General features: G+C 35.0%; 4 protein-coding genes across 4 annotated transcripts; 2 read left to right on the forward strand and 2 right to left on the reverse strand.

The window, feature by feature from the left end:
• Positions 1–1,483: 1,483 nt before the first annotated feature.
• Positions 1,484–2,355, forward strand: LOC127254909 (desiccation protectant protein Lea14 homolog). Its single transcript, XM_051280258.1, has one exon. It carries the CDS (start codon positions 1,681–1,683, stop codon positions 2,197–2,199), a length of 519 nt encoding a protein of 172 aa, XP_051136215.1. The 5' UTR covers positions 1,484–1,680; the 3' UTR covers positions 2,200–2,355.
• Positions 2,356–3,720: 1,365 nt separating this feature from the next.
• Positions 3,721–11,149, reverse strand: LOC127254846 (organelle RRM domain-containing protein 2, mitochondrial-like). The gene is made up of 6 exons (XM_051280155.1): positions 10,918–11,149; positions 9,706–9,774; positions 9,516–9,622; positions 8,301–8,934; positions 4,463–4,978; positions 3,721–3,875 (listed from the first exon to the last, which is right to left on the reverse strand). The coding sequence occupies exons 1-4, from the start codon at positions 11,069–11,071 to the stop codon at positions 8,845–8,847; spliced, it is 420 nt and encodes a 139-aa protein (XP_051136112.1). The 5' UTR covers positions 11,072–11,149; the 3' UTR covers positions 3,721–3,875; positions 4,463–4,978; positions 8,301–8,844.
• Positions 11,150–11,850: 701 nt separating this feature from the next.
• LOC127254492 (histone H2A.6) lies at positions 11,851–12,779 on the forward strand. Its single transcript, XM_051279612.1, has 2 exons — positions 11,851–12,132; positions 12,285–12,779. Exons 1-2 carry the CDS (start codon positions 11,944–11,946, stop codon positions 12,498–12,500), a joined length of 405 nt encoding a protein of 134 aa, XP_051135569.1. The 5' UTR covers positions 11,851–11,943; the 3' UTR covers positions 12,501–12,779.
• A 25-nt stretch (positions 12,780–12,804) lies between these two features.
• Positions 12,805–18,208, reverse strand: LOC127254440 (formin-like protein 5). The gene is made up of 7 exons (XM_051279532.1): positions 17,552–18,208; positions 15,936–16,440; positions 15,772–15,825; positions 14,917–15,691; positions 14,628–14,830; positions 13,929–14,164; positions 12,805–13,854 (listed from the first exon to the last, which is right to left on the reverse strand). The coding sequence occupies exons 1-7, from the start codon at positions 17,717–17,719 to the stop codon at positions 12,928–12,930; spliced, it is 2,868 nt and encodes a 955-aa protein (XP_051135489.1). The 5' UTR covers positions 17,720–18,208; the 3' UTR covers positions 12,805–12,927.
• Positions 18,209–19,531: the final 1,323 nt, after the last annotated feature.

A 19,531-nucleotide genomic window follows, 5' to 3' on the forward strand; every position in this document is an offset into this window, starting at 1 on the left:
AGTATTTTATATTTAATTATTGATTTTATATATGAGTAATTAAACATATACTGTATTAATGTGTAAAATATATTTTTTTAATAATATATATGGATGTTATTTATTATTACAAAATATTACTCATTTTTTAATAATGTTTTTTTATTAAAATATATCAAATTAAATATTTATTTTTTATTTTATATATTATATTTAAAATTGATTTTATATTTAAACAAAAAAATGCTATCATGAATCCATCTCATACCACAATATTTGTTCAAAGTTTATTTATATAAATATTTTTAAATATTTTAAGTAAACTGATAATATATTAATTATACATTGGTTAAAATAATTTTAAATAACACATTATTATATTTTATAGTATAAAAGTAAAAAGTCGAGCGTTAAAGCAACAAATTGTAGTTCTTACAACGTAGAAAGATATTGATTTCTTAGTTGGAAATGTTTACATTTGTTTATTAAAATAAAAAAATTATTATTTATTACAAATAAATTATATATATTTAGCAAATAATAAGAAAATGAAAATTACACTTTGTTGTTGTTTTTAGTAATTTATTATTGCAATATTTGTCATAATTAACTATTAGTATATAATGATATAAGCCAAAAAATAAAGATAAAAGGAAGCGTAGGAAGGAGAAGAACGAGTTGGAGTAACATCATTAGAGGGAGAGCACGATCGCCGGACACGTGGGATGCACGTGCTCTGTGGTCTCCCTCCCTCGCTCTCATTCATCACATGCTTCTCACGTGCGTTCACAATGAGTATTCCTATCATCATTATACTATTTATATATACATATTTATTTATTATTATAAAGGACCAAAATTAATAAATAAATACAATTAAACATTTCACAAATTAAAATCACTGTTAAATTTTATTTTTTTTTTAAAAAAAAGGTGAGAGTAATACTTATTTATATTATACTATTAAACAATTATTTATATTCAAAGGACTATTACCTTGAATCCCAATTCTGTTTGGTTTTTTGTTTCAAAATCAAGTCATGATTTACAATAAAATTTTTTTTATTTAAATAAAAATAAAAACCATACCAAACAAACCGCACACTCTCTGTACTTTAATTTGTTCACTTTAGCAAGACACGAAGTTTTAAATATTTTATAATTAATAAATAATTTAAAAAATTATTAATAAAAATAATTATAAATTAAAATTAAAATAATTAAATAATTTAATTTTAAAAATTATAAATTTTATATTATAATTTAAATATATTTATATTTAAAAAAAACAAATTTGATACAACAGATCAAAATAAAAAAAAATGAATAAATTAAATTGGAAGAAGTAATATCTAAAATTAAAAAATCATAAATTAAAAGAATATTAAAAAAAGCAGAAACACCGACCAAAATGAAACGCGGAATATCCACGCGGTAAAGAATAAGATACCACTTTCCTTTTATTTATTATTAGTATTTTTTATTAAATTAAAATACCCTAAAAATATCTCTAAAATCCGTACTTTAAACGCTGTAGACCTCAAACACTTTCCCCTCTTCTTATCTCCTCCGCCCACCGCCACCGCCACCGCCACCGCCGTGCCCTATATATACACACATTTATACATACTCACCCAAACAGAATCAGAATTAAATTAATCAAACACTCGATCTGTATTACTTACGACTTCAATCGATAACATGGATCTCCTGGAGCAGGCACGGAACTTCGTGGCGAAGAAGATCGAGGACCTGCCGAAGCCGGAGGCGACGGTGGTGGACGTCGACCTGAAGGGCGTCGGCTTCGACGGACTCCGGCTGCTGGCCAAGGTATCGGTGGCGAATCCGTACGGCGTCGCAATTCCGATCTGCGAGATCGCCTACACAGTGAAGAGCGCGGGCCGGTGCGTGGCGTCCGGTTCGATCCCTGACCCCGGTTCGCTGGCGGCCAACGACAAGACCGGTCTGGACGTGGCGGTGAAGGTGCCGCACAGCGCCGTCGTGAGCCTGATCCGCGACGTCGGCGCCGACTGGGACGTCGACTACGTGCTCGAGCTGGGGCTCATCATCGACCTGCCGATTGTCGGGAATATTACCATTCCGGTTTCGTACAAAGGCGAGATGAAGCTGCCGACGTTTTCGGATATGTTCGGAGGGAAGTCGGCGGAGGAGGCGGCGGCGGAGGAGGTGGAGAAGGAGAAGATGAAGGAGAAGATCTGATTCGGGATTTTGATTTGATATGTGGATTTGGGTTTTAGGGTTTGACTTACTTATTATGTTTAAATTTCATGGAACTTTGTTGGCATGGCGTAGTCGATGTACCGGAAATGAATGATGACTAGAAATAAAATTGACTTGCGTTTTTGCTGTCTGAAATTTTGTTTGAACTGTTTGCCGATGGGATCTCCGGTGAGGTTCGAGAGTTTTGTGCCGCCGGCGGAGAATGAGGAGGGAGTTGAAGTCCCGGGAGTCGGTGGGATGGAGGTCACGCCGCTTTCATTTGGTCAATTTAATTCGTTACTATCATCTTTTACACCACCTACATTATTATTATTATTATCACCAAAAATATCAAGGTTTTAAATTTTAGATAATGTTGTATATATAATTTTTTATTTAAAATATTTATTATAAATCCAAATACACTTTTAATTAAATTTTTATGTTATTTTCAAACAATAATACATGACATTATAAAATATCAGCAAGCATTTTCTAAATTTTCTTCTTTATTTTGTGTAAAATTAATATATATATATACATAATATTTTTTATCATTTTCAAACATTATTATATATTTTAAACATATCTTTAAATTAAAATAATACAAAGCACAATAAAAACACGTGGAATATGTTTGGTGCATTTATGGCTCGTATATATATCATTATATGTAATTATGTTTCCATTATGGTGCAGTTTTTTTTGGATAAGCGTAAGACGATATATATAGTACTTTATTTTATATATAAATGATTATCTACAAAAAATACTTTTTAACTATATGTCATGTTTTATTTTGTCATACCTACAGTTTTTAACCATATTTCTATGTTTTATTTTTTCTTATATAAAATAAATGTTTTTATATTTTTATAAAATAACCAATAAACAAATTCCAAATGTACGGGCTAGTTGACCCACTGGGCTTCATATTACTGTAAGGAAGCTCCAAGGCTGCTTAAAAGACAGCCCAAGTTTTTTATATTATAAAAATTGTTTTATATAAAGATTTATGTCTAAAATAGTTTTAAGCCCAAGCTTCATATAAGGTCACATAAGATTTTAATTTTTAAAAAAAGGTTTTATAATAAAAGATTTATGTCTAGATTCATTTACATTTGATAAATTAAATTTTTATAATGATTTAACTATTTCTCATTAAATAGTTTGTTTGGTCTCCGTTTTGAAATTGAGTTCTGATGATAAATATGTAAATATAAATTAGGAACTAATTGTATCTTATGCATTTGAATTTACTCGTTAGATAATATTTTTAAGAACAGTGCAAAGCACAAGAGTAGTTTTTATAATATAGCTCAAAATAAATATGTTTTAGTATAATATTTTAATTCAATTTCTCAGATTTACCCAAAAGAAAATTATATACAGTACCAAATTTATTTATAAATATATATATATATATACAAAATATCACAAACAACAATATTGTTTATAAATAAAAAAATAGATAACTAACTCTACAGAAGTTAAACTAATTAAGAAGCTGTACAAAAGCACTTGATCACAGATTTCATCATGTTCATATCTGAAAGCTGATTGGGGGTTACAATTACAAAGATGATTGTATTTGGGGACAAAGTCTACAGGTGCACATTCAAAACATGAAAGGCACTGGAGCAAACGCAGCTATCATCTCCGCGGAATCTCTACGCCTGGAATTAATGATCGACCACAAATAACCGTGATCAAAAACAAAATTACCATAATAAACTGAATGAGATATTATTATGATTCTTAGGGCTCTTGCCTGTCAAACACGATGATTGAGAGTTTTGGCTATATATAAAGAAGAGAAGCACATTAATTTGAACATGATCACGATTTACCTGTAGGTCACGTCAATTTTTAATTTATGTGATGCTAAACAGTTGGTTATTTGGTTTACTACGCGGTCATCGTGCATCGTACGTGCACGTCTCGTACGCACAAACTTTTTAGCTTTAGGTCATGGTCGTTGCGCTATTTAATTTGTGAACAAGGAAAAGAAAAGATGATTGTATGTTTTTGAGAAATTTGAACTTAAGAAGTTGAGATTGAAAGCTTATTATAATGATTTTTTCGTTATTGAAAGTTGTATATAGCTTCTACGTGTCTCGGTTTACTAGAATCATACTGGATCTTAATTGTTTATTGAACCTAGAAAATGGCTAGTATGAGAAAATATAGTGAATAAAACAACTGGAGAATTCACCAGGTATGAAATGGAAACCGAATAGGAAGTATCGAATTCGAATGTTACCTTCTATCATCGTGATGGAACGAACGGTTCCTATCTCGCTGCGAAATCGACGAAACCTTCCTCTTCAGTTCCCTCCGCCACTCCGCAACCGGTCGTTCGACCTTACTACTGTTAATCCTCTCCGGCATCAGCACATCTTCCGAGATCGCCGAAAGCGAAGGTCGCCAATCGCCGCGTCCGACTTGCTTCCGCCACGTGCGTCGGCGAGTAGGCTCTTGAACGACCAGAAATCTCCTCTCAGGTACAAGATATTTCGCCTCCTCCGTCGTCGGTTGCCGAGCTTCACTGGAACACGATGCAGCACCACACACCACGAGCTCCAACAAAAACTTCATAACTTCCTCACCAGAGAAACACACTACAAAAGCAACAACACGTTTCGGCGCGAAGCTCGAGCACGCCGCTAAAATTTAAGCTAAATAATGGGGGGAATCGTCTCCATGACGCCCTTCGATTAATTCCCTATTTCTTCTCTTCGCTGCGAGGCCGGGTCCCTATTTATAGGGCAATGGGCAACTGAAATCGCAGTTTGATGAAACACGTTGATACAATACCGTGGCGGTTAGGGCAGGGCACAAACGGCCAAGAATTTTGAGACTAATGTAACGGCTTTATTCGTAAAGGTTAATTAACTAAGGCCTAAGGTTTAGTATAGGGTGGGTTTGTTTGGTGGATTGGATTTGAAATCTAATATTTATCTCATTTTTTTCTTTCAAGAATATCAAATTAATCACCTATTTTTTATTTTTTATATTATACTAAAAATCAATTTTTTTACATTCAAAACATCACATCAACACCTATTTATATCACGATTATACAATTATTCAAATTCAAAATTTTTACTATTCAAATCTCAATTTAAAATACAAACCTCAAACAAACACACCCATACTTATCCAAACTCAAAATTTTTAATATTGGCTGATAATTTTATTTCAGAAAATGATTGGATGTCAAAGTTTAATGTCAGGCGGATAAAATAAGTTATTTTTTAAATTAAGTGTAATTAATTATGTTTAGCGTTCCACCTGTTTATACTGCACTTTGAAATACATAACTCATCCTCTATAAAATAAGCATATTTTATTTAAAAATTTTAAAGACGATAGTATAGGCATAGCTATTAATCTATTCTTTTAGAATTTAGATTAATTTTAAATTGCTTATGGAGTATTATTGTGTTATTTAAAATATTATATTAAAAATAAATTTATATTAAATATATCTATACAAGGTAAATATTCTATGTAATTTCGGACTTATATGATTTTATTTTCTCCTGTCCATGTTCACTATTCATGTATTCCCTCAATCAACGCAAAAAAAATATATATGATTCTTTATATTTACCTTTTAAAATAATAATAATAATAATAATTTTGTAATAATAAGGAGCATCATAATTTAATTTTCTCTACTAAAATTTCAAGCTTATTACTTTCAAAACTTTTACTATATCAAAAACACCAAACAAATCCAAAAATTCAACAATAATTTTACATTGATTAACACAACTCAATAAATTCACACGTAATGGAACCTATCTAAAATTCAATAACGTTTTTTAAAAATATACTCCCTCAATCTACAAATTAACGTCATGCTTTCTCCTAGTTGGAATGTCAAACAACTATTATCCTCTTTCTATTTTTATATACAAAATTTACTCTTTTACCCTTACTTTATTTACTCTTTCATTTTCTATACACAAAATTAAGGGCAAATTTATCATTTTATAACAAAAACCCTAATTACCTATACGTATAAATATCAAATAGGACAGAGGGAGTATATACATATCATATTATTAGTATTCCATCCATCCACTATAATTATTCACAATCTATTTAAAGTAGACAATTTTATTTACTCACAATTTTATTCCTACATTAATAAAGTAATAATTTTATTTCTACATTAATAAAGTAATAATTAATTCATCAATATTTTTTCTACATATCACCTTATATTTTTATCAATTCTTAAATACTTTTTCTTTTATACCTACACGAAGATGACATAACTTGCAGGAACATAGAGAACTATTTTTCGGTACATACAAAAAGCAATTCCACTGTCAATACATTTACAACGGAGTAGGGGTAAAAATAAGGCAGGCCAGACTACTAATTTTTTTTTTTTTTTAAAAGTCTGAGCTTAGTATTTTTAAAAATTTGGTCTAGCCTACAAATCTATTTAAAAAGACTACATAATATTTTTATTTATTTATTTATTTGTAAATTTAATTAAAAATAAAAAAAATAAAGTACATACAATTATTATATATATAAGTTAAAAAATTCTATTTTTTATAATAAATTTATAATTAAAATTATTTAATAAATATTATTATTAGATATAAATTATTTTTAATATATCATAATAAAAAAATATTTTTACAAAAAAAAAAATAATAATAAATAGACAGACCTGTTAACTAAAAAATTTTTTTTTAAAGTCTAAATCTGTTCTATTAAATAATAAGGCTTTAAATTTTTTTTTAACATGGCATTTTTAGTAAATAGACCTTATGTAGATCAGGCAACAAAGTCAGCCTGGCCTATTCGCATCCCTAAACACTGAGTATAGATAGCATTCAGCAGCGGTGATGATCAATACTCCTAACCTCATCCATTCTCTCTCTCTCTCTATCTATATATAGAAACACACGACAATAACATGTAGTAGTAAATATCTTTCTTAATTTCTCATTTACAAAAACCATAGATAAGATTAAATTTCAAAAGTAAACGTGTAAGCCCAAAAGACATTCAAAAGTGGCGTAGGCATCGACATCATTAGAAATTGATGTGATGAAATGATAAGATAGGATGATGGATAGTGATGAAAATAGAATGAAGATATTATTTTAGGCATAAATGAAGAGACAAGAAGAGGAGAGATGTCAAGTGCAGTGTAGATTAGGGAAGAAGATTACAGCAGTAGGTGCAAGTGCAAGTGCAAGCGCAAGTGATGTGCATAAAACCGCAGTCGCATGCATTTAACCTTCCCAACTGCACCCCACCCCACCCCACCCCACCCCCAATCAATTAAACTAATTCATCACAATCACTCACTCACTCAACACCACCACCACAACCACAAAACCATTCCCACATATACATACATCTATAGATATATATTATCACACACACACACACACACACACACGCTGTCGGGTTACAGTCGAAGCTCGACCCCTAACCTGAGAAACATGGCAATGACACTCCCTCCATTGGTCTATCCCTAACACCTGTTTTCCTTAAAATTGACAAACCATATTTGTAAATTTAATTCGTGTCCTTTAATATTCACAAATAATAATAATAATAATTAAAAAAATTGCTATTTTTGTCATTTGATAGACAAAATTAGCTATTTTTTTTTTAAGGTAGAAGACCAAAACAACGGAACAATATTCAAGACAAAAGTGATAAGTTACCATATAAACATAATTAAATTTGCAACTAAATTACCTATGCTTGTTCATATTTCAATTCTATGGTTGCACTAGCCAATTTACTTAATACACATATACAGTTCTAAATATAACTATTACAAACTTTTTATTTTCATGGAAAAAATTAAGTCCAAAATATCAAAATACAACTAAAAACAAATTAATCCTACATGTGAAAGTGTAGTCCTTTAGTTCTAGCACCGATGTTGACATCACCTACGTTTAAAGCCAGACTATGCAAATCATGTTAGCTTTGATGTGCTACAAATTCCTATAACTGAAGGAGACTAAAGCAGATCCATTATATTAATAACGCAAACTAATTTCCAATATAATTAAACCAAAGAACTAAAAAGGATAAGGAATGGTACATACCAGGCTAAAAATATAATCCCGGGAGCCGCGGTTAAGTGGCTGCCAACGCGGACAAGCAACAGTAATTCTAGTCACAGACGGAAGTAATCCAATTCACACACATTCTCCCACCATTGATTTTCAGTGGCCCCAGCGCAATGTTCGGTTATCATCCTCCTGCATTTATTGTTAGACAATTCCAGAATGCACAAGTTGGAACATAGATGGTAAGCTATATTCTGAAGGCTGTAGTAACAAGCTATAACAGCGATTTTTTTATATTCGAGATGGATGGATGTTTCCAGAACAGTAAGTACTTAACAACCATATATAGATGTTTCCAGAATGCCAAGGCAGCATGTGTGGTGGAGCGCACAGTGATGCTACATGTGGAACAAATTGTCAATTTGATTGCCACAAATATCAGGTGAGGCTATAATTGGACGACGACTGCACACAAGCACCTAGCGCTGTCTGAATCGACACAGGAACATTAAATAATGGGTTGAATTACTGTCTGTTTGGATGAATGGTATACATTAACTAGTAGAGCTGTCGACGAGCATCAATGTGGGCCCTGAGGTGTGTTGTTTGGAAATGGAGGAGGTGGTCTTGGTCTTGCATACTCCGCAAAGATAACCCATCCGTCCAAAAACTACAAAACACAAATTTTTTTGTGAAGACTATTTGCAACATAAGTGCCATTGGCAAGAGAATTGATAAGTTAACTGGTGACTCACTGGGTAATTTTAAATTATAAAGGCTTCCAAGATCATCAGACATATAATTCTACAACACTGTAAAAGTGTGGCCATCCCATGTCATGAGCTCAATCAACTCATTGTTACTGAACCAATACATATATCGATTAAAGTGTTGCAACAAAGAATGGGTAGCATGGAAAAGCTTTAAAAATTGAAGGCAAACAATGTTTGTTTAAAGAGGAAAGGTTAATCAGAAAAAAGCTTTTAAAGTGGAAGGCAACAATATTTGTTTAACAAGAGTAAGCATAGGAAAGGCCATAAAAGCCATAAAACTCAAGTGTGATCTATTATGGAATTTCTAAACCTATACATTACCCAGAAACCTAAATAGTAATATATAAGCACATGTAGATATATTATAAAAACGTTGGGCAGAAGGAAGCCCCATAATTTTTTGGCCAAGCCATTTATCTGAAATTTAGCCTAAGGATATTGTATTACTTAAATTTGTGTCTTCATATTTTAAATTTACCTGACCATCCATGCCTTTGATGCCAGCTTCAGCATCTTTTAGAGTTGCATACTTCACAAAACCGTAACCCTTTGAATATCCAGACACACGATCAGTCACCACTTTCGCTGTAACAATGAGAAGAATAATCATCTTTCATGATTTTCATATGAATCATAAACCCTCATTCAGGAACACAAGAAGAGCATACCATGAACAACTTCACCAAACTTAGCAAAGGCATCACGGAGACCTTCTGTTGTTGTACGTTTGCTAAGCCCTAAATCATAACATAGAAAAAGTCCAATAAGCAGCACATCCTACATCCCCCTACACCATTAGAGAGACTTAACAAAAGCACTTACTAAGTTCAAGTTATGTAGCAGATACTGTTAAACTAGTTGAATGAAAAATCAATTTTACATTCAAAATATTACATCAGCACCTATTTATATCACATTATACAACTATTCCAATTCAAACTTTTTACTATTAAAATCTCAATTCAAAATCCAAACCCCCAAACAAACACACCCTTAGTGGATTTGCCAAATAAAATTGATTGTGTATATTTATAGCGCTCTTGATGTATAATAACACATGCAAGGTACATCATCTTAAAAAATATTATTTCTTCCAATATTTTGTAAATCCATATCAGGTCTTTAGTCCTCACTGCATCATGGTTCAACATTTGACTAACTGAAATTAAAAAGTGTGCACATCACAGTTTAATTGAAAGCAAACTAGTAACCTTATGACTTACACAACCAAAAGAAATCACAATATCAATCTAATCCCTTGAACCAGAAAATCGACAAGGAAAGGACACAATGCAGAATCTATTGAACTACAATCGAGCAACACAGCCCAAAAAAAAAAATGAAAATAAGTACACTGTGTCAATCAATATCCATAACATGCAGGATATAAATTAATCGAATTATGCGTTTGCCTGGCATCAAGTTCAAAAGAAGTTTAAACCAGTGATAGCCCAAAATTTGCAGCTTCAACAAAGACAGTTAGGAAAAATGAATACCTCTGTTTGAAAAGGCTCAAGCACACCATTAAAGCCACAACATGTACACTAAATAGCTCTTCAATTTCTAAGAATGGCATATATTAGAATGGCAGCAGTTGAGCAGTTTTTAGGACTAAGGGAAACTTCGACAGCAAGAGATTGGGCTCATAACAGATTGTAAGGACTCCAGTGTCAGGATTGGATTCAACAGTAGTTTTCTATAAAAAGCATCGCATTAATATTTCTACTCCAGAGCCTTTACAGACCTTACCACCGGTGGCAAAACAATATAAATCCGCACACTTAACCTCAAATATATATCCATATACACATTGAACCTAAGCCAAAAATTACATATTCATCAGCATCAGAGAATTTAGAACAAATATCACAAACATATACCGGAGACGAACAAATTTGTCGAAGGCTCCGCAGGAGGCGGCTTCTCCACTTTTGGCGGTGAAGGATTCAACGGGAAATTCGAAAATGATGAGTACAAAGCCCTTAAGCCCCTCCCAATCGGAGTATTGGCAGATGTCGCCGCCTTCAATGCCATCCTGGGTTTAAGCTCGCGATGCGTGGCCGGGGGGATGGGTTTTGGAATGTCTAGAAGGTACTTCGGCACTTGATAAACAAAATACTCCTATAAAAGAAAAATAAAAACACAAAACCACACCTATTATTCCAAACTTGGTCCAACCCGGTCTGATTCAACCGGCTTTAGACCGGCCCAAGACTAAGCCCGCTAAAATTTGGGCTTGAATTCGAACTTTTAAATGAGGATAAACTGGCCCATATATTAGTCACAATACAAGCCCATTTTAGTTTGAGGTCGATTTACCGCCAGTTTAAATCATAATAAATATATAATCTAAAATTTATTTTTTATAAATTTATATTAAATATATAAACTTAAGGGGGAAAAAATAAAATTAAAGGTCCCATTGCGGAACAAATTTATAATTTTGGTGTCTTATAAAACAAAGTCACCAATATTGGTCCAGATAAAAATAAATGACGAGGGCATACTTACAGAATGAATTGGTCATAATTACTCACTTTTTTTTTTTTCGGTCCGTTGAATTTTTATGTAAAAGGATAAAAAAGTCATATCACCTTATAAGAGAGGACGAAGGGCAGGGGTTAAAAATGTACATTCACTGATTCACAGATGAAATTTTTAAAAACCAAAAAAAAGAAGTGGCTCCTCAAAATTCGTTCACATCTGACCGTTCAATCATTTTGTAATCTACGGTCAATATTCACGATCCGTGCACTGCAATGCCATATGTCCATCTGCAAACCCGCGAACAGTGCTATATAATCTTCTCCACCGCTTCTGGCTTCTCCGTGTGCTTCAGTCAGCGGCAGATTCTCTTCCCCACTCTCAATTCTAGGGTTTTCTCAGGTTAATTCACGTTTCGGAGAATGGCAGGTCGTGGGAAGACATTGGGTTCTGGGTCGGCGAAGAAGGCGCAGTCCAGAAGCAGTAAGGCTGGGCTCCAATTCCCGGTCGGTCGGATTGCTCGATTCCTAAAGGCCGGCAAGTACGCCGAGCGAGTCGGCGCCGGTGCGCCGGTCTATCTCGCCGCGGTTCTGGAGTATTTGGCTGCCGAGGTAATTTGTTACCGAATTCTAGGGTTTGAATCCCCCAATTTCGATCTTATTCTCAATTAATCTCAATTCCACAAACCAACCATCAATTTACTACCAAAACATACGTATTATCTATCCATCCTAAATGCATCTCCTATGGTGAATCCAATCAGGTTTTGGAATTGGCTGGAAATGCTGCAAGAGACAACAAAAAGACGAGAATCGTACCTAGGCACATTCAGCTCGCTGTGAGGAACGACGAAGAACTCAGCAAATTGCTCGGCGATGTGACAATAGCAAGCGGCGGCGTGATGCCGAATATCCACAACCTGTTGCTCCCGAAGAAGACCGGCGGCGCTTCCAAGCCGGCCGCCGACGAGGAAGATTAGATTAGCTCAGTGCCTGTTGATAGTTTACCCTTTCAGTTCTTTTGAAAATTGATTTCTAAATATATATTAGATTTAGGGCTTACGCTATATTAGTTTGTTATCCTAAGAGTGTGCTTTTCTTGGGTTCTTTTATGTGTAGTTTCCCATAAAAGCCACATTCTTTAAGCAATGAAAATATTGGGTAGCTAATTTTCAGGTTGTGTTATTCCCATTTTTGTAACTGATGTAGTTAATTGGTTTAGGTTTTGATCTATCTAAGGTTGTTATATAAAGAAATAAGAATTGATAACATCAGTGTTAGGGAATGGGGCTCAAATCTCAATACCATCTAACCTAGGAGTAACTTAATTTACAGGCAACATAGGCACATTTCAAGGTTGGAAGAAAAATGTTAGGCTTGAGATCATCTTGAATTAGGTTGAGACTTTCAGTCCTCATCTGAACTTGAAGATGACGATTCCGGCCGCCTTTCGGCGATGGCTGGAAAGAGTCTTTGTCTCGGGTTGGGAGGAGGATTTGCCGTCGTTGTCGTTGTTTTGGTGTCTTGAGGAGGTGGAGGCGGCTTTGCTGTTTGTGGCCGTTGCTGTTGCTGTTGCTGCTGCCGTTGCTGGTGCTGCTGCTGCTGTTGATCTTTCTTGGTGGTAGGCTTTACGGGGGCAGTTTTCAATTCTTTACAAACTTTGTCTAAAATGACGAGGAAATCGCGAACAACGCCGAATAATCGGAGCCCTTCATCCTTGCCGGAGTTGCCGTGGAAGTAATCGCCGGTGCTCTTGACGAGCGCCATTATCCGCTTCTCTTCCTCGAGCAGCCACTTGACGTCGCCCTCGGCGTTTTGGATGAAGCTCTTGAGCGTTTGATGGAATCCGTTGTCTTCGTCGACACTCTGCATATCGGTGCTGAGGAAGTCCCTGGCTCTCTTGAGCGAAATCCCGATCTTCGCGACGGTTCCTGTTATACTGTCCGAGTCTAAATTTGCTGCTCTTTTGACGTTCTTGAGGTCGTCGCCTACGCCGGAGATCACTTGCAGGCCGAGGCTCTTTAAATGCTCGTCGGAGTCTTGGACGGGCGCATCGAGTAGGTCATCGGACTGGAAACTGGACATGCTTCGCAGCTCCCGGGATGCACGGGCAGCTCGGATGCCTTCCGATCGGGTTATCTCCTGGACAACAAAGTGGAGTAATGTGGTTTTTCCGTCTACTCCTTTTACGTCCGCTAGTTTAAGAAGTGTATCGAGCTTGAATGCTTGTGCACCCCCTCGGTATGTTCCATCGTTCATTCGATTCCCAGTCTTGAGGACAGCCTCGAGTAGCTTGAGAAACAGCCTACTTTTGCGCAATTCGGTGCAAGCGTTCTGCAGCATGATCAGCAAACATTCACTAAGAGGAAACTTGTCCGGCCGAATGGATTTAGTTGGGATGTTCTTACCTCCAAGACCACGAAAGATTCCTTTAACATCGTCATGTCCTCCTCTAGGGTGCACATGAAAAGCAATGAGTCTAGCCTCTTGTAGGCGAATGAAATCTCGACTAAGCCTTTAAGGAAACGCTCGGCCGGGCCAAGTAGAGCGAGGTCGCCGGTGTAGAGTCTCAGCTTCAGTTCTTCTTCAGCAGTAGGAGCCATCTTTATTAATGTTTGAATGAGTTCTGCAGGAAGCTCATTACCTGAGACATTGTAATTGTTAGCTGATTCCTATCCACACAAGACAAATAACAAAGAGCAAATTCTTTATGTAATGAAGCATCGTTTTTAAGCCATCATCAAATAAAACTACCACATCAAGCAATCTGATTGCAACACCAATGATAGCTAGTTTTTTTTTTTTGCAGGGCATTGAAGGTCAATGAAGAGAGAAAACTGAGGCAACCATTTCTTGTCAAGAGGCAAGGGTGAGTTACCCATAGTTATACAATCATGTGGCAATTATAAAACATAAAGTTAAAATTATCTATACTTCTCCATGTCTTCTCAATCCTTTAATGGCATCCAATTTTTAACTAAATGGGTTGAGATGATGTTTTAGTTATTGGTTGTGCACTGCATAGAAAGGCCAGGTTTTCAGACCACATAATTCTATTCTACACATAGTATTATTTTGTTAAGTAACGAATATAAAAGACAGATCACCTTCTTCGATTGCATCAGAGACTTCTTCTGTAGTCACATTTAATGCTTTGAGCATAATTGATAGATTCTGTGCCTTCTTGGGATCAATAATTTGTATAAACTGAGGAGTATTCTCTTTGGAAGCAGACGCTTTCTTTGCCCCGGTGTTGCCTTTCGCAGCAGGAGCATAGCCAAAAAGACTTTCCATCATCTCTTCATTAAATCTGTTCATAAGTTGTTGCTTGTCAACAAACAGATCGGGCGTGGAAAACTACTTGATAACAAAAACAAGGGTGAAAGTTGAACTTACTGGAAAGACCCAGCTTTGATTTGATTCCAAACCATTGCATTATCAGGGTTAGCATTCACCTTGTCCCAAAAGAAAGGCTTCAGCTTAGCTTTATTAGCAGCACTATCAGCATCATCATCATCTCCTGAAGATGGTCCACGGGGCCGAGGAGGTCTCTTGCTAAAAGGTGGTGGCGGCCTAGGCCCACCCCCTCCTGGAGGTGGTGGAGGCCGAGGACCACCCATCATAGGAGGTGGAGGAGGCGCTCCAGGTGGAGGAGGTGCTCCAGGTGGAGCAGGAGGTGGTGGTGCTCCAGGTGGCCGGGGTGGTGCTGGTGCTCCAGGTGGTGGAGGTGGTGCTGGTGCTGATGCTGATGCTGATGATGATGCTGGTGCCCCAGGTTGTGATGGAACCCCAGGTGGCGAAGGTATTGCTGCTCCCGGTGGTCCAGGCTGCTGAGGAAGAGGGTCACCGGAAGAAGTGCTAGTTGCAGGTTGCATAGGAGGTGGTTGTGGGGGACGAGCTGCATTAGGATGGGGAGGTTTTGAAGTATTTGTCCTTCCAGGAGGCGGCCTCAACGGAGCTATTCCATGTTCGCTGAGCTTGCCAGGAGGTGGTCTTAGTGGAGCTATTCCATGTTCACCTAGCACTCCAGGAGCTGATCCAGGGACTGATCCAGGGGCTGATCCAGGGACTGATCCAGGGGCTGATCCAGGGGGTGGTGGCAGAGAAGACATTTGTGTGGAACCTTGTTCTAACTTGGCTCCTGCCGGGGCAGTGTTTCCAAGCGGAATCTCTGTTATACAAGTGAGAAGAGAATTGTGAGGTTTCATGCAATAATATTATGATCAAATTCTTGTCAAGAGGACTCATTACCAAGTTTTTCTTCACACATTGACGATCCTCGACTGAATGACTTCTGTGGGGAGGCTAAAGGATGAAACAAAAAGACATGCCAAAATGAGATGTGCAATTATCACTATTAAAGACAATGGATTTTGCATAAAATGAATTTTCTCAACTATAGAAGGCATACATACCAATAGAGTTGTCGCTTAAGCTAAAGGTGAGAAGAGGACTCTCGTCATTTTTATTGTGATCGGAATCAGTCTTGCAGCATTTACAGCATAAACAAAGGAGCAGAATAACAATAATCAAGGTAACAGATGCAGCTGCTATGGCAACTACAGGCAATGATGACTCCTCCTTTTTTGCCTTTTTCTTTCCTGATTTTTTCCCACCCAATTCGCGACGGCTAGAAGAATGCTGCGCAGCCAATAAAGACCCCAAATATCTTGTGTACCAAGCATCTACATCCCTCTCCACTGCAGGAATATGAAGCATGAGATTTTTTTTCATCATGCAATCTAAAAGGATTTGCTTAACCTCAGGGCACCAGGCATCAACAGAAGTATCGTGCATTTGTAGTGTTCTAAGGTCATCATCCTGATTGAACAACCCCTTTGTTGGACATAATTGAGGGTCTTCTAAGGTCTTCGTAGCATGTATCAACTCATTCCTGCAGTTCGCCTGCAATAGCTCAGCCTGCAGTCAATAAATCCATTTGATTAGGCACTTCAGTCTACATGTTTATACAATGCAAGATGAGCTATTGTATAGCTTCATTAGGCTTCGTCGCAACTTTCTCAAATCCGTAAAAGGCAAATGATTTTATTTATCAACAGAATGCATATATATATACACCTTAATCAGAAGATATTAGCTTATCAGACGCCATTAATCCACTGTGTGAAAATGAAAACCTTAGTCAGTGATGTTAAGCTGTCCATTGAATCTTGTGGAAAACTCCTCATTCCATTAAATAGAGACACATTTTACCTCTCTCATTCTTAAACCACATTGTTCTTAAAAGAGTACATGTTGCATGTAGAGGAGCAAACTACACATATGCATAAGAAATAAGAAACAACTAAAAATGTATGCACCACCCAAGGAAGTAAGGTTATCTTGGAACTTTCCATTGATATACCTTGATTATAACTCAATGCTTATGAAAATGTATTGCTCTCCCAAAAACATTAAAGAATTCGAAAAATCGAATAGGGCATGAGAAACGGGTGCGGTAGAGCAATCACACACAGAACAATGATGCATAAAAATTAATAACAACACAGGTACAAACTACACAAAGGGCGACTGAACTCCAAAACCTTGAACAAGCTGCATGTTATATATCAACTGCAAATATGAAATAACAGCTACCTACTTGAAAACAGAAAGATAAAAAAAAAAAGGTTTAACCACAAGCAAAAACATTACAAGCCAATGCTGAACAATGAAATCAGCAACTATCTCCGGCTACTATATTCTTGTGAAAGAAACAGCCTAGTTTGGGATTCCATGGATTGTGCTTAAATTCAGAAAAGTGGAGTGAAAAACTATCCAATCCAATTTAGTCAGATATTCTCAATGCAAAATGCAATTATAACTTGAGCAGAAGACAACTAAAGTATCTTCATCCTATCCACCAAAGCAAACATGTCCCTACTGAATTCCTTACGTGTATCATTAGCTGAGCTTCATTTTCTCAAATGTAAACGTGAATTAAAATACAGAAGTAAATAAAAAAGCACATCAGAAAATATCTATCAATGGTGATGAAAAAGAAAAAAAAAAAAAAAGCAGAGCTCTGTACCATCTCATGACTAATCTCTCCTGAGTCGACCAGATTAGTTAGTAAAGGTTCTTGTTCCTCATTCCAATCGCCATCGACGCCAATTGCCACCATAATCAAGAGCAGAACAACAAAAGCCATAAAAGGAAAAATCCAGCTCACGATTTTCTTCGCTTGGTTCCTCATCATCCCAATGGTGCAACAAAATGTTTCTCATAGCACCGGCGAAAGAATGAGACGGAAATTGAAAACAAAATCGGAACACCAACGCCTCGAATTCTAAACAATTCGCTCAACTCTCAGAAGAACTTTCCTAAACGCCCAGCATTGATTGATATAATTCCAACCTTAGCTACCGAAACCTACAATTGTAAAATCAATAATACACCGTAATTACACGCACGTTCCGCCCAAACGCCCCAAATTTGAATCGTAGGAAGCCCCCAAAACGCCTCCACAATCCCAAAAGGGCGGATAAAAGCCAAGGTAGAAACGCGACGATCAAATGTGTATGCACGTATGCATGTGGATTGTTGTCGAATCCCCTTTCGGTGAATCCAGGAATTGATGCGCCGTCGCTTGAGGTTTTGGCTGCGTTGGATCAGATCCACCAAAAGGGATTGAAATGTACAACATTTACAGAGGATTTCGAAGAAGGAAGAAGAACGGAGAAGAAAATCCCGTTTCCGTTAAAAACTGGATATAATCTTTTTTCTGTCTTTGCCTTTTGGAAATGCGGCAGGTCAAAGCCGACAAAATTTTGTGAATTATTTTTCATTATTTTTATTTTATCTATTTGTGCTCATCCCAATTTTTAAATGTGTGTTTTTAAATATATATATATATTTTTTTATTTATGTAATTGTTCATTGTTTTAATAATATATATTGAATTATCTTTTCAATGTGATTTCTTTTTATAATTTTCTATTTATATGTAAATTGTGATCTATTTGTTGAGGTCTGACGGACGGCTTTTCGCCCGGTCAAGGCCGGCCTTGGTTGCTGGAAGTTTATAATAAAAAATAATTGTTAAAGATATTTATTTATTTATTTATTTTCGACATCATAATTCAGCGCTACATCAGACCATCTCTTAATCTTTAATGTATCTTTTATTTTAATAAACATGAACTCAACAATATTGTATTTATTAATTTAATTAAAAATTAAAATATATATCAATTAAAAAATTTATAGTAAAATTTAAATGTATTATCTTATTATAAAAAAATAACATAAAATATGAAACATATAAAAATTATATAAACATCTTTGGTGGATTAAAAAAAATAAAAAATAAAAATAAAGACAGTGTAAGAGATAGAACTTATTGCCTTAACACTTGTAACGAGACATAGTGGAACAATAATAAAAATTGATGTGATTTTAATTTTAAATCAAAGAAACTCTATAGTGTATTTGTTTAGTATTTTATAATGATTAATTTTTTCAAAAAAATTTTCAAACAATTTTATACAATAAACCATGGTAATTTATTTTGTATTTTTAATTTGAATTATTTTATATTAGGTACAAAAAATATTTGAATAAAATAATAATATTTTATATTAAATTATTAATTTTAAAATTAAATATATTATATAATAGACTATGTGTTTTATGTAAATATATATTTTTAGAATATTAACTAAAAATATATTGACTATTTAAAAATAAATACAACATAGACAATAAAAATACAATAATATTTTTTCCCTATATAACATAATATTTTGTTCCATAAGGATGATTTAATAGGATGAAACTTATGACTATAAAATTATATATTTAAATTCAAAACAAATAAATAACTCTATGCCAAATTAACCTTATACTATACTATTACAAGTAGTGCACGGATCATTATTATTGTTACTATAAATTTGTTTATTTTTCAGATTTCTTTAATAAATTTATTATCTAATGTATTGCTTTTAATTTGAAAATACTTATCTTGTTAAAAATACATTGTATTTCACTATATTTTATTTAAATATAT

The sequence above is a fragment of the Andrographis paniculata genome, unplaced genomic scaffold (genome assembly GCF_009805555.1).
Source record: "Andrographis paniculata isolate CXL003 unplaced genomic scaffold, ASM980555v1 Contig52END, whole genome shotgun sequence".
NCBI classification, from domain to species: Eukaryota; Viridiplantae; Streptophyta; class Magnoliopsida; order Lamiales; family Acanthaceae; genus Andrographis; species Andrographis paniculata.